Below are 24,842 nucleotides of genomic sequence, written 5' to 3' on the forward strand. Positions count from 1 at the left end.
ACAGCAAGCTTCAGGAATATGGCTCAGTTTGGGGACTGGCTGGAACACAGGAATGAGTGGGGAAGCAGCAGGAGGTGAGCAGGTCAGACCATAGAGGACTGAAGGTGTGTTGAGCAATATGGACTTAAACCCTATAGGCCACGAAGAGTCCTCAAGGGGAAGGACTCATTTGACCAGCTTTTAATTTTTTTCAATGTTTATTTATTTTTGAAAGGAGAGAGAGAGAGCACAAGCAGGGGAGAGACAGACAGCGAGGGAGACAGAGGATCCAAAGTGGGCTCTGTGCTGACAGCAGAGAGCCTGGTGCGGGGCTCGAACCCACAAACTGCGAGATCATGACCTGAGCTGAAGCCAGGAATCGGATGCTTAACCAACTACGCCACCCAGGTGCCCGTGACCAGATTGAATTTTAAGTAGAATCACTCTGGTATGTGGATAATTATCAATTGGGGTATATGGGGTAAAGGACAAAGAGGCCCTGAAAACATCTTTAAGCTCTGAGGAGGAGATGCGAGGATATAAGGAGAATGACAAGTTCGACTTGGTTTATGTTGTAGGTGCTGTGGGATGAGCTGGTGGAGACTCTGAAGGTCATTGAACTTGCAAAAGAATGAGGCCAAGTCTTCAGGAAGCTCCGAAGTGTGAATCAGGAATTCTCCACACCAGTGATGCTGATCGGCTTCCTAGTCTCTAAATATGCCCAGTGTATCTGCCCTGAGGAACTTACACATGCCCAAGAAGCCTTCCTGTCTCCTCTCTGTTTACCTAAATACTTCCTCACTTTCCCACCCGTGGCCATCCTCACACCAACTCCTTTACAACTGGATGGTTCTGTTCATCCAGGCCCTGGCCTGGGCTGCTCTGTGGCGGTGACCTCTCTGGGAACATGCCTGGTCTCCCCAGGTAGCATCAAGCAGCCCGCAAATACTGAGGACCGTGCTGGTCTGGGCCGTGGGTGAGGGCGTGGCGTTAGGGCAGCGAGCCAGAGAAACCCACAGACTTTATCCTAGTAGAGTCTACACCCCAGCAAAGCCTGATGTGGGTGAAACAAGACTGTGAAGGCATCGGGCTGCTGAAGAAACAAATGGCATGGGCACTTGGGTGGCTCAGTTGGTTAAGCATCTGACTCTGGCTCAGGTCATGATCTCACAATTCATGAGTTTGAGCCCCGCCTTGGGTTCTCCGCTCTCAGCAAGGAGCCCGCTTTAGATCCTCTGTCTCCTCTCTCTGCCCCCTTCCCTGCTTGCTCTCTCTCTCAGAAATAAATAAACATTAAAAAAAAAAAAAAAAAGGAACTGGGGGCACCTGGGTGGCTCAGTTGGTTAAGCGGTGAAGCGTCCAACTTCGGCTCACGTCGTGATCTCATGGTTCATGGGTTCAAGCCTCCCCTCGGGCTCTGTGCTGACAGCTCAGAGCCTGGAGCCTGCTTCCGATTCTGTGTCTCCCTCTCTCTCTGCCCCTCCCCCACTCATGCTCTGTCTCTCTCTGTCTCTCAAAAATAAATAAAAGCATTAAAAAAAGGGGGGGGACAAATGACAGGAAGATGTTTTTGTCAAGGGGTCAGAGAAGACCCCCCCCCGGGAGAAGTGATCTTTTAAGGGGAGCCCTGAATTAACTACACAGTGAGGTGACGAGGAACATGGGGGCAGAGGGAATGGTTATGTGTATAGGCAGAATGGGTACCGGCCCTGGAGGAGAGACCTGAATGGCTGGCATAGCTGGGGTTGGGCAGAGGCAACAGGCAGCAGGGGCAACAGATCTGCCAGGGCCTTGTCAGCCATACTTTGTCTCTCATTCGACAAATGTTTCTTGAGTGTCAAGTTTGTGTGCCAGGGCACTTTGAAAGGTGCTGGGATTACTGTAATGGACAAGCAGATAAGGTGTTAAGTGTCTTTTACTTGGGGAGATAGACAAGAAACAAACAAATAGTAGAAACAAGATGTAGGAGGAGGCCTCACCAGAAAGGGTTGTTAGGGAAGGCCTGTCTGTGAGGTGACATTTAATCTGAAGCCTGAGGGTTAAGAAAACCAGCTATGTGTAGAATTGAGGGATTGGCATCTGGGGCAGAAAGAACCAAGTACAAACGCCCTGTGGTAGGCATGTTTGAAGAACAAAAGAGAACACTTGGCTGGATCATTGTGGGTGAGCGAAGGTGGGAGATGGGAAGCAGGGGCCAGGCCTTGTAGAGTCATGCAAGTTGTTAGTACAGAGGTCATGAGATTTCTTTTTAAAAGATAACTTTTGTAGCTGTGTGCAGAATGGACGGAGGGGGCAGGAGTACAAGCAGGAAGACCAGTTTTAGGAAGTCTTTGCAGAAGTTGGGCGATGGTGGTGGCCTTGAATAGGATGGGGATGACAGCAATGGTGAAAGGGTAGACAGATTTGAGAGAGACACAGGAATGGACAGGGCTAGGTGAGCAAATGAACATGGAGGTGAACGAGAGAGAAGTCAAGGCTGACACCCTAGTTTCTAGATTGAATAACCAGATGGTTGGCGATCATTTTGGGTCTTGAGGTGAGGTGCCTGGCAGATATTCCAGAGGGCACACAGAAATCTACACAGATTTGCAGCTTGGAAGACTGGTCTCTGGAGATACCACCCTTTGGATTGGTTACCTACGGGTGACAATCGGAGGTTCATAGGGTGACATGAACACCTAGGATAGAACGAGGAGGAACCAATGCCTGCAGAATAGACCAAGAAGTCAAGAGATGGACAGGTGTCCACCAGATGGGATGATGAACATGCTGGTCAATTGAGTCACCCCAGGGGAGGTGAGGAAATGGAGACCACAAAGGGCAGTGAGTTTTCTAGCAGTTTGACCAAGAACAGGAGAAAGGTGTGGGGCCAAGGGAGAGCTCTTGGATGAGGCCTAGGTCTCCAGCGTCGGTGGCTCCAGGAATCCAGCCAAGGCCTGTGCAGGGATTCACTTTTTTTTTTTTTTTTTTAACTTTTGAAGTTTATTTATTTTGAGAGAAAGTGTGAACAGGGGAGGGGCAGAAGACAGGGGGAGAGAATCCCAAGCAGGCTCCGTGCTGTCAGTGTGGAGCCCCACGCGGGGCTTGATCTCACCAACCATGAGATCATGACCTGAGCCAAAACCAAGAGTGGGGTACTTAACCAACTGAGCCACCCAGGCACTCCAGGAAGGCTATCTTCCTTAACTTCAGAGGAATCGTCTAGGTTCAGCCTACTTCCTATCAGAGCCCTGGGTGGAGTTAGGAAAGTCATCTCTAACCCTGGGAGAGGCGGACGGCTCAAGGTGGGAGAGTTACCCCAACTCCCAATGATAAACCTTTGCATGGTTAGGGCGAATAGTCATAAAGTGACCCCTTATTAGGGTCAGGGTTCACCCTAGTCATGCAAAGCTGATCATCACCCCCAATTTCCCAAGGCAACGCACTCTGGGGGAAAATATTGTTACCTGTTCCCTCAAATTCTCCGAGTCCTTAGTGGTCTGACAACCCAAGGTGTACAGACAGAATCGGAAGCTCAGTAACAACCCAGAACAATGTGAAGGTAGGTTGCCTGTGGAGCCTTCAGCAAGAGAAAGCTGGTTCTAGAGAGAAGCGCAAACAAGCCAGACTTCAAGTCTTTCCCATTGAACCTGTTGGGTCACCCCTACACCCTGCCCTTGATTCCAGTGACCAGACAGCAGTCAAACCTTTGTTTTTTGCTTTATTGTACAAAAAGAGGGAAAACAAAACTTCTACAGTTGGCCTTAAGCTTAGGCAGACACCTCTAAGACATTCCCTCCCACCTCCCATGGTACAAATTCAAGTTGTGGTTGTTGTTGAAACCTACAAAAACACTCCTTAAATATTAGAAAAAAAGGGGAGAGAGTGGGGGGGTCCTCTGACTCCAACCATCCCATCCCAGTGCCAAAATGCACTCAGAGTGACCTCTTACAGCACCAACACCCCCACCCCCACAGCCCTGTTTGTACTGTAAGAATTTTTCAATTTTTAAAACAGGAAAAAAAAAGCGCCCCATTCAAAGTTGTTTTTAAATGAAAACACATTCCACTAAAACACAACAGCGCAGGGGCATTCAAACAGGGAAGTGGGGTTCTTTGCAGGGGCTCCTGGGAAGAAATAGAACCTATGAACCCCTGCGTCAGGGTCAGGACAAAGGAAGGGGAGTGAGAGCGGGGAGTGTCCCCCCCCCCCCCCAGTTCCCCCAACCCCAGCACCATGTCCAAGGCAAAGCAGATTGTCTGCCTTCCTTTGGGAGCGGGACCCACCTTTCCCATTCCACCTCCTGGGTAGAATTCCCACTCTTCCCCCATCACTTGACTTTCATTCAGGGGGAGAAGGCAGAAAAGCACAAAGCCCCAATTAAATAGGTCATTGACATGATTATAAGGAGAGAAAAAAAAAAAGGCGCCAAAATTTAATCAAAAATTAAAAAATTTAAATCCACAGAGACCAGGTGGCTTGGCTTACTAAGGTTCTAGGAATCAGGGTACCCCAAATTTTGAGATGGCCAGGAAGGGTTAAAGGGACAGCCGCAAAAGCAGCCTTTGCAGACCCCTTCCCCAGCTGGGGGTTTGGAGGGGTGGGGAAGGGAGCAGACCTGAGAAATCATAGGGAATGGGGGTGGGGAGCTGGAAGAGAGAGGGACAGGGAGGAGGGATGTGTGTTAAGAGCTTGAAGCCCAATTTCTGAGCCTCAGGTGGCCAGGCAACCTCTCAGATGAACTGGAAAGGCCTTTCCCACCAAGTAGAAGCTCTCAGGTCCACCCAATCTGTCCCTCTCCCCAGTGCCCTGCTGGAGACCAGCAGCAGCTAAGAGTCCTGTAGCCCTGGCAGAGGGAAGCAGGTACAGGAAGCATCAGAGTGGCTTCAGTAACCCCCCTCCCCAAATTGAATCAGAGATTAGGCAAAGCAGAGGATGTGGAGAAAGGGGCTGACCCAGCCTGTTCCCACCAGGATCAACGTCTCCCTGGGCCTCACCAACCCATTCAACCAGATTCACAGACTGAAGCGGGCTCCCCCTTCTCTCTTCCACACACACACTCACACGTGCCTTTGCACACATCCACAGGTGCACCCATGCTATGTACAGGCGACACACACACACACACACACACACACACACACACGCACACACACTTTTCCATTCGTGCCAAGACCGTTTTAAAAAAGTCCCAAACCTACCCCCCTAAACCCACCCTCTCCCAGAAATGACAACAGAGACGGCAGCCGAGATCGGTAGGAAACGTCTCGTTGACAGCTCAGAGCTTAAAAAAAAAAATATATACACATATATAAAAAACACTTCTGCCCCCTCCCCCCATGAGTGGGTCCAGGCAGCTCCTTCCTGCAGAGGGCAGGGGAGAGGGCTATGGGGCAGTGCCTGTTTGCTCTTAGGCACCCACCCTCCTCTCCCCACCTGTTCCCTGCCTCCAGTTCCAATGTAGGGGTCCAGTCGGCAAGCCCCTCTGGGAAGGGAGGGGTCTTCCCCAAGCTTCCACCCTCCCATGGGTTGGGCTGCAGGTGTAGAGGGCCTCACCGAACTCTTTGGGACCCCCCACCCCACTCCCAGGTCCATTGTCCATGACGGAGCCGCAAGTGCAGAAGAGGGGTGGGCCGGCCCGGTCCAGTGGTGGCTCAGTCTGATGGTTGCGTTCCCTGGAGGGCCCCCCAGGGCTGATGTCTCTGAGGCAGCAGAGTCCTGGCCTGGGCTCCTCCAGCCCCTCCCCCACCGTATTTTGTTTAAAAAAAAAAAAAGAAAAGAAAAAGAAAAAGAAAAAGAAAGTGGGGGAGGCCAGGGGGCAGGGGATAGAACATGGGGGAGAAACAAAGGTGGTTGGTTGGGGAGGGGAGCCCCGGGTGGGGCTGAGCCTCAGTTGGAGTCAGAGTCCGAGGAGTCTCCCGACGAGGAGGAACTGGAGCTGCTGCCCTCAGACTCGTTGTCCTCGTCCTCGTCGTCATCCTCGTCGTCGTCCTCGTCCTCATCATCCTCCTCGTTCTGGGGGGCAAGGGGCGGGCAGTCAGCGGGTGGAGTTCGTGGCAAGGTCCGCCCGACCCTCCCACCATGCCCGGCCGCCTCGCCTCGTCTCCGTCCTCGCTCTCATCCTCGCTGCTGGACTCGGAGGAGTCCCCGCCGTCCTCAGAGGAGTCCCCGTTCTCATCCTCCTCCTCCTCTTCATCCTCGTCCTCGTCGTCCTCATCCTCGTCCTCGTCCTCCTCAGACTCCTGGGAGGGAAGGAGGTGCGTCAGTGGTCTCCGCCCCGGCACTCGGGGCACCGCAGACCCCTTCCTGGCCTTCCCCCGGCCGGGCGGAGCTCCTTACCGACTTGGACTGCAAGGCGGTCCGGCTGGACTTGGGGTTCGGGCCTCGCAGCTTGGTCATGCTCTTACGTTTCTGTAGGGAAGGCCAGAGACAGACAAAGGGAGCCGCCGTGAGTTCCACACGACGACTCCCCAAACCCTCCTTTCCCCGGCGCCGCCCTGCTCCCCGACTCACATTGGAGATGTACTCTTTATATGCTGCACGGTCCTGGGGAGACAGACTCTGTGGGACACAGAGGAGGAGGGAAAGGTTGGAACACGCCCCCCCCCCCCCCGCCCCCCTGAACTTCTGCTGACCAAGCGTGTTGACCAAGAGCCAGGCAGTGGGCTAAGCATTGACATGCCATCGTCCCATCTTTACCCCTGCTTCCCTCCCCATACCTTGGGCCTCCGCAGAGAGCCCCCCGCCCAGGATCTGAGAACACAGCTCCCATACGACTGCTTAAGATGCCCCGAATCCTTTTCTAAGCTACCTTCTCCTAGGGCTGTTGGTTTTCCTGTCCCTCCTGTTGTTTTACCCGAGTGCAGGCTCGAGTTAGGGCCTTCCTCAGCTCAGAGAAGCCTCCCCCCGCCACCCCCACAATGGCTAACATAGCCTGGCATCATCATTCCCACCCAACAAGCCTGGAGTCACAGATGAGGCAGTCTGGGGCTCCCCAAACTTCTGCCCACCTAAACCCTGCTAACCTAAACCTATTTCCCAGGGTCCCTGGCGAACTTGCCCGGATGGCTGGGTAGGGACACAGGGGACTCTCCCGCTACAGATCTGACCACTCAACCAAGGGACAGAAGGGGAGCTCAGAGGCTTGGGGCCAAACCAGAGTCTGGGAGAGGTCCTCTGGTCCTGGATGGAAGTAGGAAAAGACAATCTGATTTGGACTATTCTACCTACTAGCTGTAGGACCTTGGGTAACCTACCTAACCTCTCTGAGCCCTGGTTTCTCTTCTTTAATAGCAACTGTTGGGACTTCAATAGCAACTACAGGGCTGCTAGGACGCTGACCGCAATCATGAATGTGGACCAACTAGATGAGGCCTCCTTCTTCCCAGGGTCCAAGCCCGCTCACCTTGACCCAGAGGTCCAGGTGTACTTTGTACTGCTTCTGCTGCTCCTCTGCCAACTTTTTGTAGTGCTCCTTCTGGCTCTGGGAGATGCGCTGCCAGCGGCTGCCAATCTCGACCATGCGCTCCTTCAGCGGCAGGTGGTTCAGCTCCCCGTTGGACAGCAGCTCCTGGGAGAACTTCTGGTAACCGTTCCTAGGAGGTGGGGTGGTGCAGGCAGGGTTAGGACCCTGGCCCAGCAGCCCTTCAGCCGTGACCTTCCCCAGCGCCAGGGTGGGTTCCAGACACGGGACTCACATGGGAGGCTTCTTGGGTTCTCCTTGGAACTTCATCTTTTTGGATGAGTTCGCGGCAGCTGGGGGTGCCCGCATCTCGCTCAGCTCTCTCTGCGGGGACGCCCAGAAAGGTCACACTCGCTCCACCCCCCCTCCCACCCAGAAACATTCCTACCTCCTGCCCCGTGCCATCAGTGCCTGAGCCGGCTCTCCTTTTACGTCCCGGGGGAGGAGGAGAAACCGAGGCAGAGCCAGGGAGCCACTTCCCAACAGCTCACACCTGGGTCAGGCGCCGTTGCTCGAAAGTGCAGTCACAACTGCACCCACGTGACCGGCATCACTGTCCCCACTTTACTGATGTGTGACCGAGGCTCAGTAAAGGAAGTTGGGAGATTTGCTCGGGGTCACACAACCGAGGCTGGGCCTTTTGGGTCCACGGCCCACCCAGGGAGGAAAGCTGCCCACCCAAAAGGATGCTCCCACCAGTGCAGTGGAGGGAGGCGGCCCCAGCTCCACCCCGCCCACTGGGCCGAACAGCAGAACCCTTCCCACCTCGTATCGCTTTTGGTCTTCGGCTGCCTTCTTAATCCACATCAGTTTCTCCTTCTTCTCCATGTTGTTCCAGGTCATCTCCATGGCTTTCAAGGCCTTTACCCGGTCATTCTGGAGACAAACAGGGGTGTCAGCTATGGCAAGGGTCCCCTGGGGCCAGAGGTGGCCTGTGTAGGCAGCCTGCTGAGCAACCCCTTTCCAGCTCCCTGCCACCTTGAAGCGGGCCAGGTAGTCCCCGATGACGCTCTGTTGCCAGATCTCCTCAGCTCTCTTGGGCGACTCAGGCAGCTTGCCCCGTTCCTCGCGGTCCCCGCCTGGCTTCCTCTCCGACTGGGCCTTCAGCGCAGCCTCCCGGGCCTTGTACTTGGCCTGCGGAGGGATGGCAGTGGCGTCAGCCTTCCGGCCGCCCCAAGGGGGCGCGCGTTCCTCAGCCAGCAGTTGAAGTCCCCCCCCCCCCAACCCCCTCTGCAAGGGCGGGGAGCGCAGAGCAGAGGCAGAGGCGTGGGCTGGTGCAGATGTCTCCAGCCTGGGGCTCAGCCCGCCAACCGGCTCTGCTCCCCAGGGAGCCAGAGCCCTCAGCTGACAGCTTCCCGCCTTCCGGCCTGCGAAGCTCCCAGCCTGGCTCACTAAGCTCACTCACTCGCTCACTCGCTCTGAGCTCAGGCACACGTGTGGCTCACACAGGCCAAGGGTGAGGAAGTGAAGCTAGCCCCTGGGGGAGAAGCGGCCTGGTCTCGGCCCGGCAGCCCCTCTGGCCTAGGGAGCCTGACCTTCTTCTTTTCCGACAAGTCGTTCCACATGCGGGCCAGAAGCCGGGTCAGCTCGCTCTCCGAGAGCTCGGGCCGTTCCTCTTGCAGCTGCCGCCGCTTTTCTTCAGAGAAGATGAACATGGCCGAGACGGGCCGCTTGGGCTTCTCTGAGCCTCCCTACAGGTGAACCAAGAGGGCCGGGTTCCATGGGGTGTTGGTGGGGAGCCCCATCTCCCCCCCTCCGCCCCAGTTCTGCCCCCTGCCCACCTTGCCCCCTTCCTGGGAGGGCTTCTTGGAGGCTGGGCTGGTGGCCTGCTTCTTGTTGATGCTTAACATCTTCTCCTCCCCCAGGACCCGCTGCTGTTCCTCCTCAGGAAGGCTCTGGTCCAGAGACAAGAGGTGGCATGGGGCTGTGCACGTGGCTCCCAGCCTGCTCCCAGGTTGTCCAAAGGGACTTGTTCCATCCCAATGCCTGTCTGCTCAATGCCCCGCCTATAACAACGCTCACCTCTAGAAAACGGAGCAGCTCCACTTCGTAATCTTTCTTTTTCTGGGGAAGGAAGGGGGAGTCAGGGTCAGGCCCTCCAGTTCCCAAGGGACAATAGTCCTCTGCAAAACGTCCAGAACCCGGACAGGACCTCATTTTCCCCTATAGGTGGTCGACATCGGCCTAGACACCACCGAGTCTGTAGCAGGCGCCCAAGATCCGTTTGGTCAATCCCTGACTGACCCCTAGCTGGGGCCAGATGTCATGCTTCAGGTTTCTGAGGCCAGGCCCAAGGGTCTCCAGAAGTTCCTCAGCATAGCTCACCTGGTCACACTTCTTGTGATAGGCATCCTTCTCCTTCTGGGAGAGCAGCTTCCACTGCTGGCTGCATAACACCATTCGCTCAGTGCTGGGCACGTCCTTCATGTTGGCCATCAGCTCCGCGCAGTACAGCGAGTAGCTGTTCCTATCAGAACCAGCAGGAAAGGAGGAGCATCTCCCTGAGCGACCGGGGCGGCTCAAGGCGACAGGCTTCCTCAACTTCGGACGCTGGCCAATGTTGCTGGCCCAGCTCCCTAGATGCCCGCTTGCCCACTCGCCCACCCCACCCCAGGGCAGCGCTCACGGAGGTGGCTTGGTGGGTCGCCCATCAAACTTGTCCTTGAGCTGGCGTTCGGCCTTGGTGAGGGTGGACTTGGTGATGCCCTCCTCACTGATGTTCAGCTCGGGGTGCTTCTGGATATAGTCACGCATAATCTCCTGCAGAGTGAGGTGGGGGGACGGAGGGCAACGGGGTGTGGGGTTAGCCGGGGCCGGGGAGGGGGGAGAGCCGCTGGGGAGGGGAGGCAGGGAGCAAAGCTGGGGGGGTGGCCGTGTGTCTGCTATGTCACACGAGACGTGGTGCCCTGCCCTGCCCTAGCCTGAGATCTCATGGAGGGGAGGGGGGCGGGGAAGGTAGGGGCAGAGGTGAGGGGCCCAGAAGGCCCCTCCCTCAATGGAGGGACAGGGAGTGACCGCCTCCCGCAGAGTGCGGAGGTCACAGAGACGGAGGGCAGAGGCTCTTGAAGAGCCGGATGGGGAGGAGCGCAGCGGAAGCCTAACCTCGTACTCCTTCCGCTGCTCCAGGGCCTTATGAATCCATTTCAGCCTCTTTTTGTCCGAGAGCTGAGACCACTGCTTCCCCAGGGAGTCCTTCACCTCCTTCGTAGTGGCCTGCAAACCAAAAGCCGTCAGACACACACAGGCAGCCAGGGGCAGGGAGAGGGGAGGGGGAGGGGGGCACAGAGGCCCCCGCCCCCTCAGGCCACAGGAGGTCACATGAGTGTCCCCCACAGGCCAGGAGGGGAAGGTGGAGAGGCGGGGGTCCCGCCTGGGTGCAAGGGGACAGGCTCACACACGCACGCACGCACACGCTCGCACGCCAGCTGGCCCAGGCCCTGTCCATGCAGCCCACCCCTGGGGAGGGGCCTCCTCTCCTGCTCCCCTGCACCGTGCCCGGCCGACCTGGCGCGGCTCCCCCCTTGCCACCACCGTGCGCCCTCCATCCCCACCCCCTGGCCGGACACTCACATCTGGCCGCACTTTGAGATACACCTTCTTCTCATGGGTGTACCACAGCTGCTGGGGGGTTTTGGGCTTCTCGGGGATGTCCGACTTCTTGGCATTCTGGATTAGGTCAGGGTGATCCTCCCTAGCCAGGGCACGGGGAGCAACAATCAGCGGGTGCGGGGGGAATCCTGCCCGGGAGACCCCGTCTAGCTGCCCCACCCACCAAGGCTCCTAGGCCTATCAATCGGGGCCTCTTGGGACAGCAGCCGCCTGCCTGTCCCTGCCCTTGAGCGTGACCCACTAGGGTCTACACATGACCCATCCATCTTCCATGCCTCACAAATGGCAAACTCGAGGCTCTGGTCAGTGTCACCCTATCCTGCCACACCCAATGCCCTGTGGCCCTCCTCTGGGCTCCACTGCCTTACCTGAACCGGGCCAGGTTTCGCTCGAACTCCTGTTTTTCTCTCTGGAAGTCCTGAATATATTTCATCTGGGGGAGGAGGGGACGGGGTCATCCAAGACCCAAAGCCTGAGCTATAAAAACCACCGAGTCCTCCTTGCTAGCTATTCTGCCTCCCAGTGGTGACGTGGACAGAGGGTGGCATGAGCTCGCAGGAGATGGTGGCCTGCCTTCCAGTGGGCTGGGGAGACTCAACCGTAGCCAGTCACAGTGAGCAGTGACCGGGCTGGGACTCCCCCTGACCCTACCTCCCCACCTTTCCCCAGCACCGCAAAACTCTCCATGATGAGGAGCTGGGGGGGGGGGGGTGTAGGCCTCCTCCGGATCATTCCCTCCTCCAATGATCCTCCAATGTCTGTGGCAGCTGATAATGGTTTGCTGCCTCAGGGGTGGCCCACAGGGCCAGGCTGGACCCCGTTTTCGAGGGCTGAGGGGAGATGGTGTTGAAGGAACCTAGAGTGAATTCTTGCAATGTAAATGACATTCCGATAGATCTGTCTCTTGAATTTGGGTTTTCTTCCCAAGCCACTACATCCAGTTCCCATTCCTAACCCCCTCCCATCACCTTCTTCCCTGCCTCCAATCCCTTCTTCCAGGCTCCTTCCTCAAACTTCCTTTCCAATCCGTTCTTTCCTTTCCTCATCTGCCTCCTGTCCTGGCTCCCACTCGGTGTCCAGCTCTCCTTTCTCCCCCACTCACAAGAGTCAGCCTTAGAAGGGACCAGGGGCTCATGACAACCGAGCCTAACCCCTGCCTCTCACGGAAGAGGCACGAGGCACGGGAAGGGACAGCTTCACTTTCCCCTGTGGTTCCTGCAGAAGACAGGGAGCAGCGCCCAGCCTACCCTGCCCCAATTCTGGCCCTCCTCACACAACTCAGCAGCCTTCAGAACAGGAAGGCACCGGACGGATCGGGCTTACTCTCTGCACCTCAGGTAAAGACCACGTCCAGAGAAACGAAGTAACTTACCAAAGGTCACATACAGAGCAATTCAGTGGTAGTCAGGAGACCGGGCCCCAGTCTTGCGTCCCCCAGGCCAGCACCCTGTCCACCCTACCATGTAGCTTCTTGTCCTTCCCTGGTCCTTGGACCCTCTGCCTCTCCCTCCCATCCCGTGTGTGTCTGGGCGTCGTGTGGGCAGCCAGCTCTGCAACATCCCCATCAGAGGGGTCAAGGAGAACTCCGCCAGTTCCTACTCCTGCTTGGCCTGGGCAGCCGGTTTCCCCCAGCCAAGCTGGCTCCTTTTTGGGCACAGAACCAAGGGCACGTGAGCCTGCAGCCAGAGTACACAGACCAGAAGAGGGCTGCGCGTGGTGTGCCGGCTGGGTTATGGCTTTGTTTCCTCTTCCGGCGAACGTGCCCTCTTGCCTCTCCCGCTGCCCCTCCCCGACTCCTCTCCCTGGCTCCACCCTGCAAGTCCAGCACCAGCGGTGTCTGTCTCTCTCCCCACCCCAACTCCCTTGGGCCCTGCTACAGGCTCCTCCATTGCTTTGCTGCCAGCTTCTGTGAGGGTCCACCTGACCTCACTGCGCTCGTGTCCACCCCTGCCCTGGGCGACTCGGGTAACCTCCGCCCAAGGTTAAGGATCTCCGATGGCCCGGGATAGCACAAGGCCCCAAAGGACAAGGTATGTCCTTGGGCGAACATGCGTACGGAGGAAGCCCACCTGATAACGTACGGACGGACACGGCAGTGAGAAGAGCACCGGACCCAAGTCCTGCTCTGCTGTCACTAGTTGTGGGACCCGGGACACGAGTCCCACCTGAGCCTCAGTTCCTTGCCCACAGGATCGGAACAACCCCTCCTCCGGGGGGTTACCTTTCCAAGGATACGGCACACATCAAATGAGACCACACTGGGAAATGTCAGAGGGTGGACCTGCTGTGCCAGCCTCAGAGTGAGGACGCGTGCACAGGGGCAGAGCCGAGTGAGAGAACGCTGTGAATGGTCCGGGGGGCAAAATGTTGGTCTGAGCGCCTGCTTCAGTTTGGATTACACCTTCGACAATGCCCGTGCCTGACGGTGTGTGGGACGGGGAGATCAAGTGTGGCTGCCCAAGACCCTACACTCTGCTACGCTGACCCACCCGTATCCCTGAAGCCGAGTCCCTCTGTCTGAGCCTCCCCCCCGACGGCTGACCTACACCACACCAGCTGCTCCCTGCCTCTCCCTTCCTCCCGCCAAAGCCCCCCTCCCCCCACCTTCTTCTTCTCCGGCAGCTCCTTGTATTTCTTGGACAAAATCTTGGTCAGGTCCAGGTTGCTCATCTCAGGGTGGAGTTTCGCATACTTGGCCCGCTTCTCCATGAAGAAGCGGAAATAAGGGGTCAGGGGCTTCTTTGGGAAGTCCGGGTGTTTCTGGAAGGAGGGTCAAGGACACGGTGAAGGTCAGACAGCATCCGTTCTTTGGACCATTCCTCTCCTACATGCCATGCTCCTCCTCTTGGAAACTCACCTTGAGTTTTTTGCCTTTGTAAGGATTTTTAACGTGTTCCTGAGCATCAAGGATCAATTCTGTCAACGTACGGAACTTCCTCACCTGGAGGAAGAAGGGAAGTGAGTGCAAGAGGACGTTCAGGACAGGGAAACACCACCCCAGAGCCTACCCCCTTTTCCAGCGGGTCTCCTCTATTTTCCACTAGGCTGAATTTATCACGGGAGGAGCAGAGGCCAACAGCCACACAACTCAGACAGCCCCTGACACCCCAGGCAGGCACCCAGGCGCTGGCCCATGCCTACTGCAGAGGACCAGGCAGTCCGTATACACCAAAGGACAGCAACAAGGTGACCACCTGACCTCGACGTGGTTGTCCATGCCAGCACCTCATTCAATCCCCAGAACAGCTCAGGCGACAGAAGCTCCAAGACGGTAAGTATTCAAGGCCACACAGCTAGAAAGTGGCAGAACTGAGAACTCTAGGCCAGTGCTGTCAACCATGCCACCTCCCAAACGCACAAGGGCGACCACATGAGCACCTCGCCTGGTCTCTTTCCTTCCTGTTTACAGACTTCTGTTTCCTCTCCCCCACCAGGAAGGTTGAGGCAGAGTTCGTGTAGCTGTGTCAGGAAGGGGGGGGGGGGAGATCAGTTACCTCATTAGAAATCTCCACCCATTTGAGCTTGCACATATCTCCAGAAAAGTCTTTAAATGCTACTTTTTCCCAGTCCATATGTGACTCGGTGGTTTTGAACTTGGAGCTGTCGTTGGATGGAAGGTTGTTCTTCATGCATTCCAGCAAAGTCAGCATGTCTTCCTGAGACCAGCGGTCTGGGGAGGGGAAAGAAAGGCAGTCATGCCCAGCTCCATCCTTTCCCCTCATCTCTTCCCTAGTCCTTCTTTCCCAGAGAACCCCACATCCCTGGTTGCCTCCTATGGGAAGGCACGGACAAGACACGACCTTGTCATAAGGGAAAACTGTGACCATATGGATTAGAGCTGGGATTCCCGTCCAGAAGGCATCAAGACTACAACCGTTTCTAACATGCTAGGCCGCCACAGGCTACTATTTATTACAGGGGAGAGGAAGAAATGAGCTACAGTGATTTGGGGCTCGGTGGGAAAACAGCTAACTTACTGGGAGAGGGGAGGGAGGCACAACACATTGATACGTGTTGCCAAATTTAAGTTCTAGGCAGACACCGGAGATGTGCAAAGACAGGATGGAGTGTGGGCAGTAAGGAGAATCCACGCAGACGTTTTTCTCCAGCGTAACTGGAAACTAACCTTAAAGACATGGGTATCCCATCATCCCCCACTCCCTCTTGGCCTCTCAGGGAAGACCAAAGGAAAATTTGGGGCAAGTAAGAAAAATGGAGTGGAAACAGAAGAACCATACAGGGGAGTTGGGAGGCAAGACGGGCAGGTGGGCAAAGGGCCCTGGCTCCAGGGAGAACCGGAACCCCCCGGATCCAGGGAGTTGAGCCCAACTCCCTAGGGAGGCAAAAAAAGGGGTGGGTCTGAACCAGCGATTTCCAGTCACTGAAATACAGCTCCAGAAGGCCTCCCTGGAGGTTGGTGACTCTGGAAGGTGAGATACGAGAACAGATATCCAAGGCTAGTAGTCAAAAGGGCTCTTCATTTGCATTTGCATCTGGTCAGGGTTTCCGCAGGGTGGGTCACATGGACCCATAATCCTTTCTCCTCTCAGTGTCCCACAGTCATGGCCAGATGCTCATCTTCATCCTACCCCCTGCCCCCTCCCCCTCCATGGGATCCCTACTGGATGGGGTAGGGTCTAGTTATGGACGGCCTATGGCTTGGAGCCTCAAAGCCACCAAAACATCCTCTCTCTCCACCTGCCTCACCAAAAATCTTGTCCTCTTAATAACAATAAAAACCTGAAAAGCCTTCCCAATCCCTCTTTTCTCCCTCTTCCCCCCCACATTCCTCGTCCTACCTCCCATTCCCCGACACCGGGTGTAGAGAGGGCACACTGGGGTCTGCCTGGGAACCCCAGAAAGAAGGCTCGCACAGGCCTCCCTCTCCCTCTCTAAGAGAGGAAACGGAGTGTGAAAAATACAGCTTACTGTCTCAAGGCCAAATAATTTGGGTTTGGTCGAACTTAACTCATAAAACTGAAGACACCGACCTCATCTCAGTTCAGAGAATGCAGACGGCAACCCTTTTGAAGGAGAGCGGACCCTGCAGACAGCCATGTGAAAAAGAGAGCTTAAGTTAAAGAGCTCCTACCTTGGCCTTTGGGGGCGGCCATTTCCAGGTCTGTGGGGCAGTCAGCTTCTCCGTTCATTCTTTAGCCGTCCAGCCACCTCCTCCAGCCACCTCCTCGGGTCGTGCTGGCCGGGCAACCCGCGGTCAAAACCACCTCACCCTTTAGGAGAGATACCAGTCCCCACTCAGGCGGGATGCGAGGTGAGGGACTTTCTATTCCTCCCTCCCCCAAAGGGGAGGGGGGCACAAGTCCACACTTTCACGGAGACTGCCAAGACCCTAGTAGACCCAATGGGTCGGTGGGTGTGGGAGCGCCCCCCCTCCCCCCCCGCCCCAGCCCCTGCAGCCCGGCTCCACCGCGTGCGCCCTCCCCTGCCCACGCGAGAGACTGCTCCCAGCTCCCGCGTGCAGTTAGCGCCCGCCCTCCACCCTCCTTCCCCCACCCGGGCCAAAAAAAAAAAAAAAAAAAAAAAAATCTCCTCCTCCTCCTCCGTGCGCCCGCCCCGGGGAGGCCCCAGGCTGGAGGGCGGGGGAGGAGGAAGGGCGGGTAAAGGGCGCGCGCGACCGCGAAAGCGGGCACGCGCCGCAGTCTCCTCCTCCCGCCTCCCCCCGGCCGGTTCCCCCCGCCTCCGCAACCCGGCGGGGACCCGGACGCAGCGCAGCCGCCGCCGGCCCCGGAGCGCAGCGGCCGCACCGCCCCCGGGGACCGGATCCGGATTCCCGCCGCCCCCCCTCTCGGGCTCCCGACGCCGTCCCCGCCCGCCTGGGCGGGCGAGCAGCCGGAGAGAAGCGGCCTAGCCTGCCCCCCGCCCCCGAGCCACCCACCCCGGCCAGAGGCGCCGCCACCGCCCAGCCACCCCGACGCGCACGGAGGAGCCCGGCGCAGAGGCGCGACCACGGCGGGAACCGCCGCCTCCTCCCCCGAGCTTGCGGCCCAGCCCCGCCGGCGCCCCCGCCCCGGCCTCCGGGGAGCCGAGCCAAGGAGAGGGCGGGAGGACGGCGGCCGGGAGGCGGGGGCGCAGCGCTCACCGGCCCCGCCGCCCCCTCCGGCGGCCGGCGAGAACTGCGCCTGCCGGCTCGGAGAAGCGCGGGCTCCTCTGCCCGTGGCCCGGGCCCGGGCCTCGCTTCCTGCCCTCCCCTCCCCCGGCTCTCGGCGTCCTCTCCAGTGCCCTGATCCTCTTTCGTCCAGTCCCCTGCCTGGAGGGCGCCCCGGGTCCCCCTCGGCGTCTCCGGCACCGGCGGCTCGCTCCCCGCCGCCCGGCCCCGACCCCGGCGCGCGTCCTCAGCCGCCTCGGTTACCCGGCGCAGCGCGGCCTCCGGGCTTCCCGCTCCGGCGTCTCCCTCCCCGGCTCTGAGCGGCGGCGCCCTCCCCCGCTCGGCCGGGCACAGCCGCAGCTCCCTCCCGCGGCGGCAGCGGCTCCTCCTCCGGGCGCGGCGGCGGCGGCGCTGGGGCGGCGGCTGCTGCTGTGGCGGCGGCGGCGGCGGCTGTGGCTGCTGCTGCCTGCTGCTCCTCGCGGCGAAAAGCACAAAGCACAGCGCCCTCCGCCTGCAGGCAGCCCGCCCGCCGCCCGCCGCCCGCCCGCCGGCCCCGGCCTCAGCTCGCACACCCCCCGCCGCCGCCGCAGCCTCCGCCGCCGGAGCGGGGAGGAGGAGGGAGAAGGGAGGAGGAGGAGCGGGAGGGGGGGCGGGAGAAGCGGGGCAGCGAGCGCGTCCTTCCCCGTAGAGCGCACACCGACCCCCGGGGAGCGAGCGCCAGCCCGCCCGCCTCGCCGGCTCCGCTCCCTCCCACAGCCTGCCCGGGCGGGCTCCGCGGGGGGCAGCTGGGAGGAGGGGCGGGAGCTGGGGGGACCCGGGCGGCCGAGGCGGAGGGAAGGAAGGAGGGGAGGGGGGTGGTGGTGGTGGTGGTGGTGCTGGTGGTGGTGGTGGTGGCGGCGGCGGCGGCTGCTGCTGCTGCTGCTGCCGCCGGGGAGGGGGGGGGGCCGGGGCAGGGAGACACGCAGCCGCCCGGATGGCGGCGGGGCTCGGAGCCGAGGCGGGCGGGCGCCGAGAGCGACCTCGCCAGACCCGCGGGGGAACTAGCAGACTCGGCCGGCGCGGGAGGGAGGGCGCGAGGCGCGGCCGCGAGAGGGTGCCTGGAGGGGCCCCCCGGCGGCTGGGAAGGCTGAAGGGGTGCCTGCAGCCCTGCTTCGGAGCTCTCCCCCAAGTCCTCCCAGCTCAGATTCGGGCTTCCACGGCCGTCCTCACCAGCTCCCCTCTCCCGCCTCCTGGAGCGGGCGCTCCGCGCCCACCCTCATCCCCGGAGCGTGGCCACCGGCTTGGGGCGCACGCACGCCCATCGCGGCGCCAGTCTTCGGTGCCTGCCTCGCGGTCCCCTTGCTGCCGAACAGCACACACACACACACACACACGAAACTTACATAAAAAAAATTTGTTTTACCCCGACAAAATGCCCTCCCTGCGAATTAAAAAAAATAATAAAAAATTCCCTTTGCTCCTTACACCCCGGAAAAGGTGAGGAGGCGATGGGCTCCGGCGGAGGAGCCGCTCTGGGAGCCGGTTCAATCCAGCCCGGCATGGCTCCCCAGGCCTGCCCGGGCGCATGGAGATCGGCGCCGCCGCCACTCGCAGCAACCCCTCTCCCCCGAAATCCGCGGAGCCCGGGCTCACTTACCGAGCGTGTGAATGGGAGCGCGGGCCAGGGGCACCTAGGGGTGCGGCGGGCCGAAGAGCTCCGCCGCAGCTCCGCCGCAGCCGACGCCGGGGCAGCGAGTCGCCAGACAAAGCCCGAGATGGCGAAGCGGAGCGACGGCTAATGGCGAGCCCCACGCGCCGCGCTCCGCCCGCCCCGCTCCGCCCGCCCGCCCGCCCGCCTCGGCGCAGCGCAGCGCCGCTCCGAGCGCTCGCCCGTCAGAGCCGCCTCGGCGCCGCCGCCTCCCGGGCCACACCGGCCTCGCCTGGCCCCTCCGCCTCCTCCGGGCCACTCCGCCTTACCCCTTCCCTCCCACCGCGATGGGGGCTGCAGGAAAATAAAAAAAGAAAAAGAAAAATGCTTTTCTTTCTTTTTTTTTGAAGGGGGGGAAGGGTTGGCGTGTTGAGACTTTTGGGGTTTTTTGCCCCCAGCTCGCACTCACCTGCGGAGCCGCCGGGAGGGCTGGGGGTGGGGGCGCGCGGGGCTGGAGCCGGCGAGCGCGGGTTGAAAGCTAGCCAAGCTCTGCAGCGCCCGACCCGGGCGTATACGCCGCCGCCAGTCCCCGCAGAGAAATCGTCCTCCTACCCCCGCCTCCATCGCTCTGCGTTTCTCTTCCAATCAGCCGGTCGCTTGGCGGCTCCTCCATTCTCCGGCCAAGCCCGCTGCCTAGAGCGAGCTCCACTCCTCCATCTGCTAGCCCGGCTCTTCGCTCCCCTGCCGGGGCCGGCGAAGCGACGTGGGGCCGGAGGGGGATTTGCGAGGGAACCTGCCTGCTTCCCGCTCCCATTGCTCCCTCCCCACTGCCTCCTGCCTCCTGCTTCTCTCCTGCGTCTTTCCAACTCTCCCCTGTCGCCACTGGTGTGTGTCTGAGTGTGTGCGCGGGTTTTTTTTTTTTTTTTTTTATTGCTCTTTGCTTTTGCAACCCTGAAGCCAAAGCGAGGGGGTGGGGGATAAAGGAGGGGGGGCGTTACAAAAAAAAAGAAAAAGAAAAGGCAAGAAAGAAGCTCTTAGATTTGCAACACATTGAAAAACCGGGGGAGCACCCTGCCTCGCTGGATCTCGGCTTCCCGCGAGGGCCTTCCGGGTTTTGGAGCGAGCCTCTGGTTGTTCTCAAAGCCCCTCACCTCCGCCGGGTTTAGGATCCGAGGAGTCCGAGCAAAAAGTTCTCCCCCTGGGCCGTAGCAAAGGGTGTCAGGGTGGGAGTTGGGATTTCTCTAGAAGCAGCAGCCATCCCCCCAACCCTGGTGTCGGTAGTTGGGCCGAGGTTAGGGTGGAGAGCATAATCCCGTTGGGTCTGAGCGAAGGGGCTTCCGGGGCGAAGTGGGAGCCGGGAGACCGCGCTTCGCGCATCTCCCCCTCGGTCTCTGCCTCCGGTCCCCTGCCAGCTCCCCCTTTAATTTTTTTTTTTTTTTCCCTCTCCTTTAATCTAATTTCTTCCAACTCCACCTTTGTTGTTACCGGCGTCACGCCCGGACCAGCCAATCCCCGCCATGCAATCAGCTTGTCAAAAAGACTCGGCCAGCCCTGGGAAAGCAGGCCGCGGGCGCTGCTCCCCCCTTCTCCCTCCAGCGGCGGCGGGGAGCCGCGAGGGGAGCCTGGCACCCGGGCCTCGTCGCCTGAGCCGCCCCGGGGCAGCCTTCGCGTAGGCCTCCGGCACTCCACCATCCTGCGGAGCGGGTGTCGAAGGGCCTGGGCGGGGACCACCAGCCACCCTCCCGCTGCCGTCGGTTGCGGTCGCCCGTCCCGGCCTCCTCTCCTCAGAGGAAGGGTTGTCGGGACGCTGGGAGCCAGAAGACTGAAGAACGCCTGCTTCCAACAGACGAGCCTGCGGTCTGGGCCGTCGCTCCCCGGGCAGCGCCATGCCTCCAGGCTCCCGGGGCCCGCGGGCTGCCCGTCTCCCACCCCGACACTGCTAACTGCCCACATCTCGTCCGACTGGGTCACCGGCCCCTTGGACTCTCCCCTGGCACACAGCCTTTTCTATCCTCACTCAGCGGCCTCACTGCTGCTGTAATTCCTCATGTCTCCTGGGAGCAATGAGATTCCTTTCCCAGGACTTCCACAGCCCACATCTGCCACGTTTTACAGGCAGGGAGGAAAACCCTGTCAAAGATCTGGTGTGACCGGATTTTTTAGTCGGCAGGGCACGTAGGAGAGGCCGATTTACCTTGATGCTAATGAAGCTTAAGCTAATGGGCCCTGTTTCGAAGGGCCTGTGAGGTGCCCTGTACTTAATTTTGTTTCATCATTTGGTATTATTTTTGTTAAAGACCCCCCCCACCCCCCAATTATACAAGTTAGGTCTCCACAAATCCGGCTCTGCCCTTGCAGCATATTTAGAGCATTTTGCTGTAGGATCAAGCCATCTCACACTGTACTTGGAGAAGGCAGGGACTGACTTTTTTATTTTGACTGGGAAAGAGCAAAGCCTTTGGAGTTAGAAGTCACAGCTCCCAGTTTCTCGGCTTTCCCACCTTCTTAACTGTGTGCATGTGATCAAGTCTCCTACCCTCATCTGATTCCAGTTTCCTCATCAGTAAAATGAGAACAGCAATCCTATGTTTTCTGCTTTCCCCCTCGGGGGTTGGAGGGTCAACTGAGATGATACATGTACACTGTAGAATATTCCACCGTGTCACTTGCCACAATTGAGAAACTTAGATCCCAAGAAGGTTCCCCAAGTCTTCCACATACAGATCTGGAGTCCAGGTGTCCTGGCTCTCGTCCCTGAACTTCTTGGCTGGGCCAAGGGGCCTTTCGGTAAAGTGCTCTGGAATAAAACAGGATGAACATGAATCATAAAAATGATTATTATTGATTTTTCATTCCTTGGGCAGCAAGAATCACGGCTGGCACTCTTCCCACTTGGAAACCAATTGGCTTGTTTTACATCTATTGCGTCTCTGGTGAGGTCAGGAGTCTAGGACTTGGGCTATGGGCCAGAGCATGAGGGAATCTGCCCTTGGTCCTTTTTCTTTGCCCCCTCTCTCACTGTACCCTCCCCCCTTTCCAGTTTTCTGCCCTGTACCTTCAAGCAGAGCCTCAGCATTCCACAACTCCAGCCCAAGCTGGTGACAAGGCATAATCCTAGCTACACACTCTCCACTTGGCCCCAGCCCTTCCTTCGGTTGCCAGTATCCCAGCACCCGGCTCATATCAAACCCCTAGTGTGCCTGGAATGCGTTAGCCAAAGTGTGGTACTTGAATTCCTAGTGTACGTGGAGTCATTTTTATTTATTTGATGCTCCACAATGAACATTATTTTCCAAGTTATGTGTATTTTATTTAATCAATTAAGTTTTTTTAGAGAGAGAGCATGAGCAGGACAGAGAGAGAGAGACAGAGAGAGAGAGACAGAGAGAGAGAGACAGAGAGAGAGAGACAGAGAGAGAGAACCTTAAGCAGGCTCCACACTGAGCTTGGGAGCCCAACACAGGGGTTGATACCATGACCCTGAAATCATGACCTGAGCCACTCAGGCGCTCCAGAACGTTTCTAATACACATTAAAATACACATAACATTGGAGCACCTGGATGGCTCAGCCAGTTAAGCATCGATTGGACTCTTGATTCGGGCTCAGGTCATGATCTCACGGTAAATGACTTTGAGCCCCGAGTCAGGCTCTGTGCTGACAGTGCAGAGCCTGCTTGGGATTCTCTCTCTCCCTCTCCCTCTACTCCACCCTTGCTGGTGCTCTGTCTCTATAAATAAATAAATAAATAAATAAATAAATAAATAAATAAATAAATGTTTTCAAAAAATAAATGTTCCGTTTTTAAATTTTTATTCAAGATAATGACATAAAGCCTCCATTTTTTTTCCCCTGAGCTACTGTTCCTTATTTATTTTTTCTTTTTTATTGAGGTATAACTTACAGATAATGAAGTACTCACATCTGAAGTTCACAGTTTGATTTTTACATATATATTTTTAATATTTATTTATTTATTTGAGAGAGAGAGAGAGAAAGAGAGAGAGCACGAGCCAAGGAGGGGCAGAGAGAGAGGGAGACACAGAATCCAAAGCAGGCTCCAGGCTCCAAGCCGTCAGCACAGAGCCCGATGCAGGGCTGGAACTCATGAGCTGTGTGATCATGACCTGAGCCAAAGTCGAAGTCGGATGCCTAGTCGGATGCCTAACCGACTGAGCCACTCAGGTGCCCCTGATTTTTACATATGTATACATAGTATACATATATACCATGTAACTAACACCCAGATCAAGGTATGGAATGTTTCTAGCATCTAGCAAACTTACTCAAAGTCAATATTCCCCTCCAAATATCACCAGTATTCTGAGCTCCATCGCCATTGATAAAGTTAGCCTGTTTCTGGAGTTCACATCACGTACATGGAATCATACAATATGTACTCCTTTACACCTGGCCTCATTCACTCAATGTTACGACTGAGATCAATTTGTGATGTTGCATATAGCAGAAGTTCATCGATTTTCGTTGCTATATAGTGTTCCATTGTATAAATACACCACAGTTTGTCCTTTCTACTTTTTTTCTTTAATGTTTATTTATTTTTGGGAGAGAGAGAGAGCTCGAGCAGGGGAGGGGCAGGGAGAGAAGGAGACCCAGAATCCGAAGTAGGCTCCAGGCTCTGCGCTGTCAGCACAGAGCCCGACTTGGGGCTCGAACTCACCAGCTGACCTGTGCAGAAGTCGGACACTTAACCGACAGGCCCCTGTCCTTTCTACTTTTAATGGTCATTCAGGTTGTTTCTAGTTTTTGACTATTAAGAATAAAACGGCTTCAAACATTTTTGTGCGTATCTTTTGGTGGATATGTGCATACATTCCTCCTGGGTATATTTCCAAGAGTGGAATTCCTGCATCATAGAATATAAATATATTGGACATTAATGATATCGCCAAATGGTGTTGTCAAGGTTTTTGGATTTGGGCCGTTCTAATAGGTGTGTAATGATATCTCTTTGTTTAATTTGCAATTCCCTAATGCATATGATGTTGAATATCTTTTCATAGGCTTAGTTGCCCTCTATATATCTTTTTTGATGAGATGTCTGTTCAGATTTTTTGCCCATTTTTCAATCAGGTTGTTCATTTTCTTATTGTTGACTTTTATGACTTCTTTATATATTTTCAATAATAGTCCGTTATCAGATGTATCTTTTGCGACGATTTTCTCCCAGTCTGTGGCTTGTCTTCTCGTTTTCTTGACATTGTCTTTCATAAAGCAGAACTTTTTTTATTTTAATAAAATCCAGCTTATCAATTATGTCTTTCATGCCCTTGGTGTTGTTTTATCTAAAAAGTGATCACCGGGGCACCTGGGTGGCTCAGTCGGTTGAGCGTCTGACTCCGGCTCAGGTCATGATCTCGCAGTTTGTGAGTTCAAGCCTGGCGTTGGGCTCTGTGCTGACAGCTCAGAGCCTGGAGCCTGCTTTGGATTCTGTGTCTCCCTCTCTCTGTGCTCCTCCCTCATTTGTGCTCTCTCTCTCTCTCTCTCTCTCTCAAAAATAAATAAACATTAAAAAAGAGAGGGAGACAGAATCTGAAGCAGGCTGCAGGCTCTGAGCAGTCAGCACAGAGCCCGACATGGCTCTCACAAACTGCGAGATCATGACCTGAGCTAAACTCAGATGCTTAACCAACTGAGCCACCCAGGCACCCGTTGAGTGTCCTTCTTAATACCCAACACCCATCTAGCTCATCTCCTACTCTCCTACCTCCATCAACCCTCAGTTTGTTCTCTGTCTCTGGTGGTTTGTTTCCCTCTCTTCTTTCCCTGCCCCTTCCCATATATTAATCTGTTTTGTTTCTTAAATTCCACATATGAGTGGAATCATATGGTATTTGTCTTTCTCTGATTGACTTATTTCGCTTACCATAATACATTCTAGCTCCATCCGAGTTATTGCAAATGGCAAGATTTCATTCTTTTTTTTTAATGTTTATTTATTTATTTATTTTCAGGGGGGAGGGGCAAAGAGAGAAGAAAGAATCCCAAACAGGCTCCTTAAATTTTTTTTTTTCAACGTTTTTTATTTATTTTTGGGACAGAGAGAGACAGAGCATGAA

At 56.7% G+C, this 24,842-nt stretch overlaps 1 protein-coding gene across 6 annotated transcripts; it reads right to left on the reverse strand.

The window, feature by feature from the left end:
* Nucleotides 1–3,662: 3,662 nt before the first annotated feature.
* On the reverse strand, nucleotides 3,663–19,713 carry UBTF (upstream binding transcription factor). Of its 6 annotated transcripts, none has more exons than XM_047093312.1 (21): nucleotides 19,232–19,713; nucleotides 16,122–16,260; nucleotides 14,524–14,699; nucleotides 13,887–13,970; nucleotides 13,634–13,789; nucleotides 11,398–11,462; nucleotides 10,991–11,111; nucleotides 10,523–10,633; nucleotides 10,047–10,180; nucleotides 9,746–9,887; nucleotides 9,443–9,484; nucleotides 9,202–9,315; nucleotides 8,956–9,111; nucleotides 8,399–8,554; nucleotides 8,186–8,296; nucleotides 7,656–7,744; nucleotides 7,364–7,553; nucleotides 6,472–6,519; nucleotides 6,298–6,369; nucleotides 6,057–6,200; nucleotides 3,663–5,973 (listed from the first exon to the last, which is right to left on the reverse strand). In XM_047093312.1, exons 2-21 carry the CDS (start codon nucleotides 16,177–16,179, stop codon nucleotides 5,848–5,850), a joined length of 2,295 nt encoding a protein of 764 aa, XP_046949268.1. In that variant the 5' UTR covers nucleotides 16,180–16,260; nucleotides 19,232–19,713; the 3' UTR covers nucleotides 3,663–5,847. The 6 variants fall into 6 exon arrangements, with proteins under 6 accessions (XP_046949268.1, XP_046949267.1, XP_046949266.1 ...); XM_047093311.1 differs by lacking the exon at nucleotides 19,232–19,713 and adding an exon at nucleotides 18,772–18,954; XM_047093310.1 differs by lacking the exon at nucleotides 19,232–19,713 and adding an exon at nucleotides 17,400–17,481.
* Between the last annotated feature and the right edge of the window lie 5,129 nt (nucleotides 19,714–24,842).

Source organism: Lynx rufus, unplaced genomic scaffold (assembly GCF_022079265.1).
Source record: "Lynx rufus isolate CCGP_SWC_20201006 ecotype Redwood Valley unplaced genomic scaffold, mLynRuf1.p SCAF_34, whole genome shotgun sequence".
Classification (NCBI taxonomy): Eukaryota; Metazoa; Chordata; class Mammalia; order Carnivora; family Felidae; genus Lynx; species Lynx rufus.

Bases quoted from the DNA above. Each gene is read 5' to 3' on its own strand.
- UBTF (XM_047093312.1), bottom strand. From the start codon at position 16,179: ATGAACGGAGAAGCTGACTGCCCCACAGACCTGGAAATGGCCGCCCCC. The intron at 7,554-7,655 runs GTGAGTCCCGTG...CCCACCTCCTAG, and splicing joins GAACCCAAGAAGCCTCCCAT to GAACGGTTACCAGAAGTTCT. The intron at 6,370-6,471 runs GTGAGTCGGGGA...CCTTCCCTACAG, and splicing joins ATAAAGAGTACATCTCCAAT to AAACGTAAGAGCATGACCAA.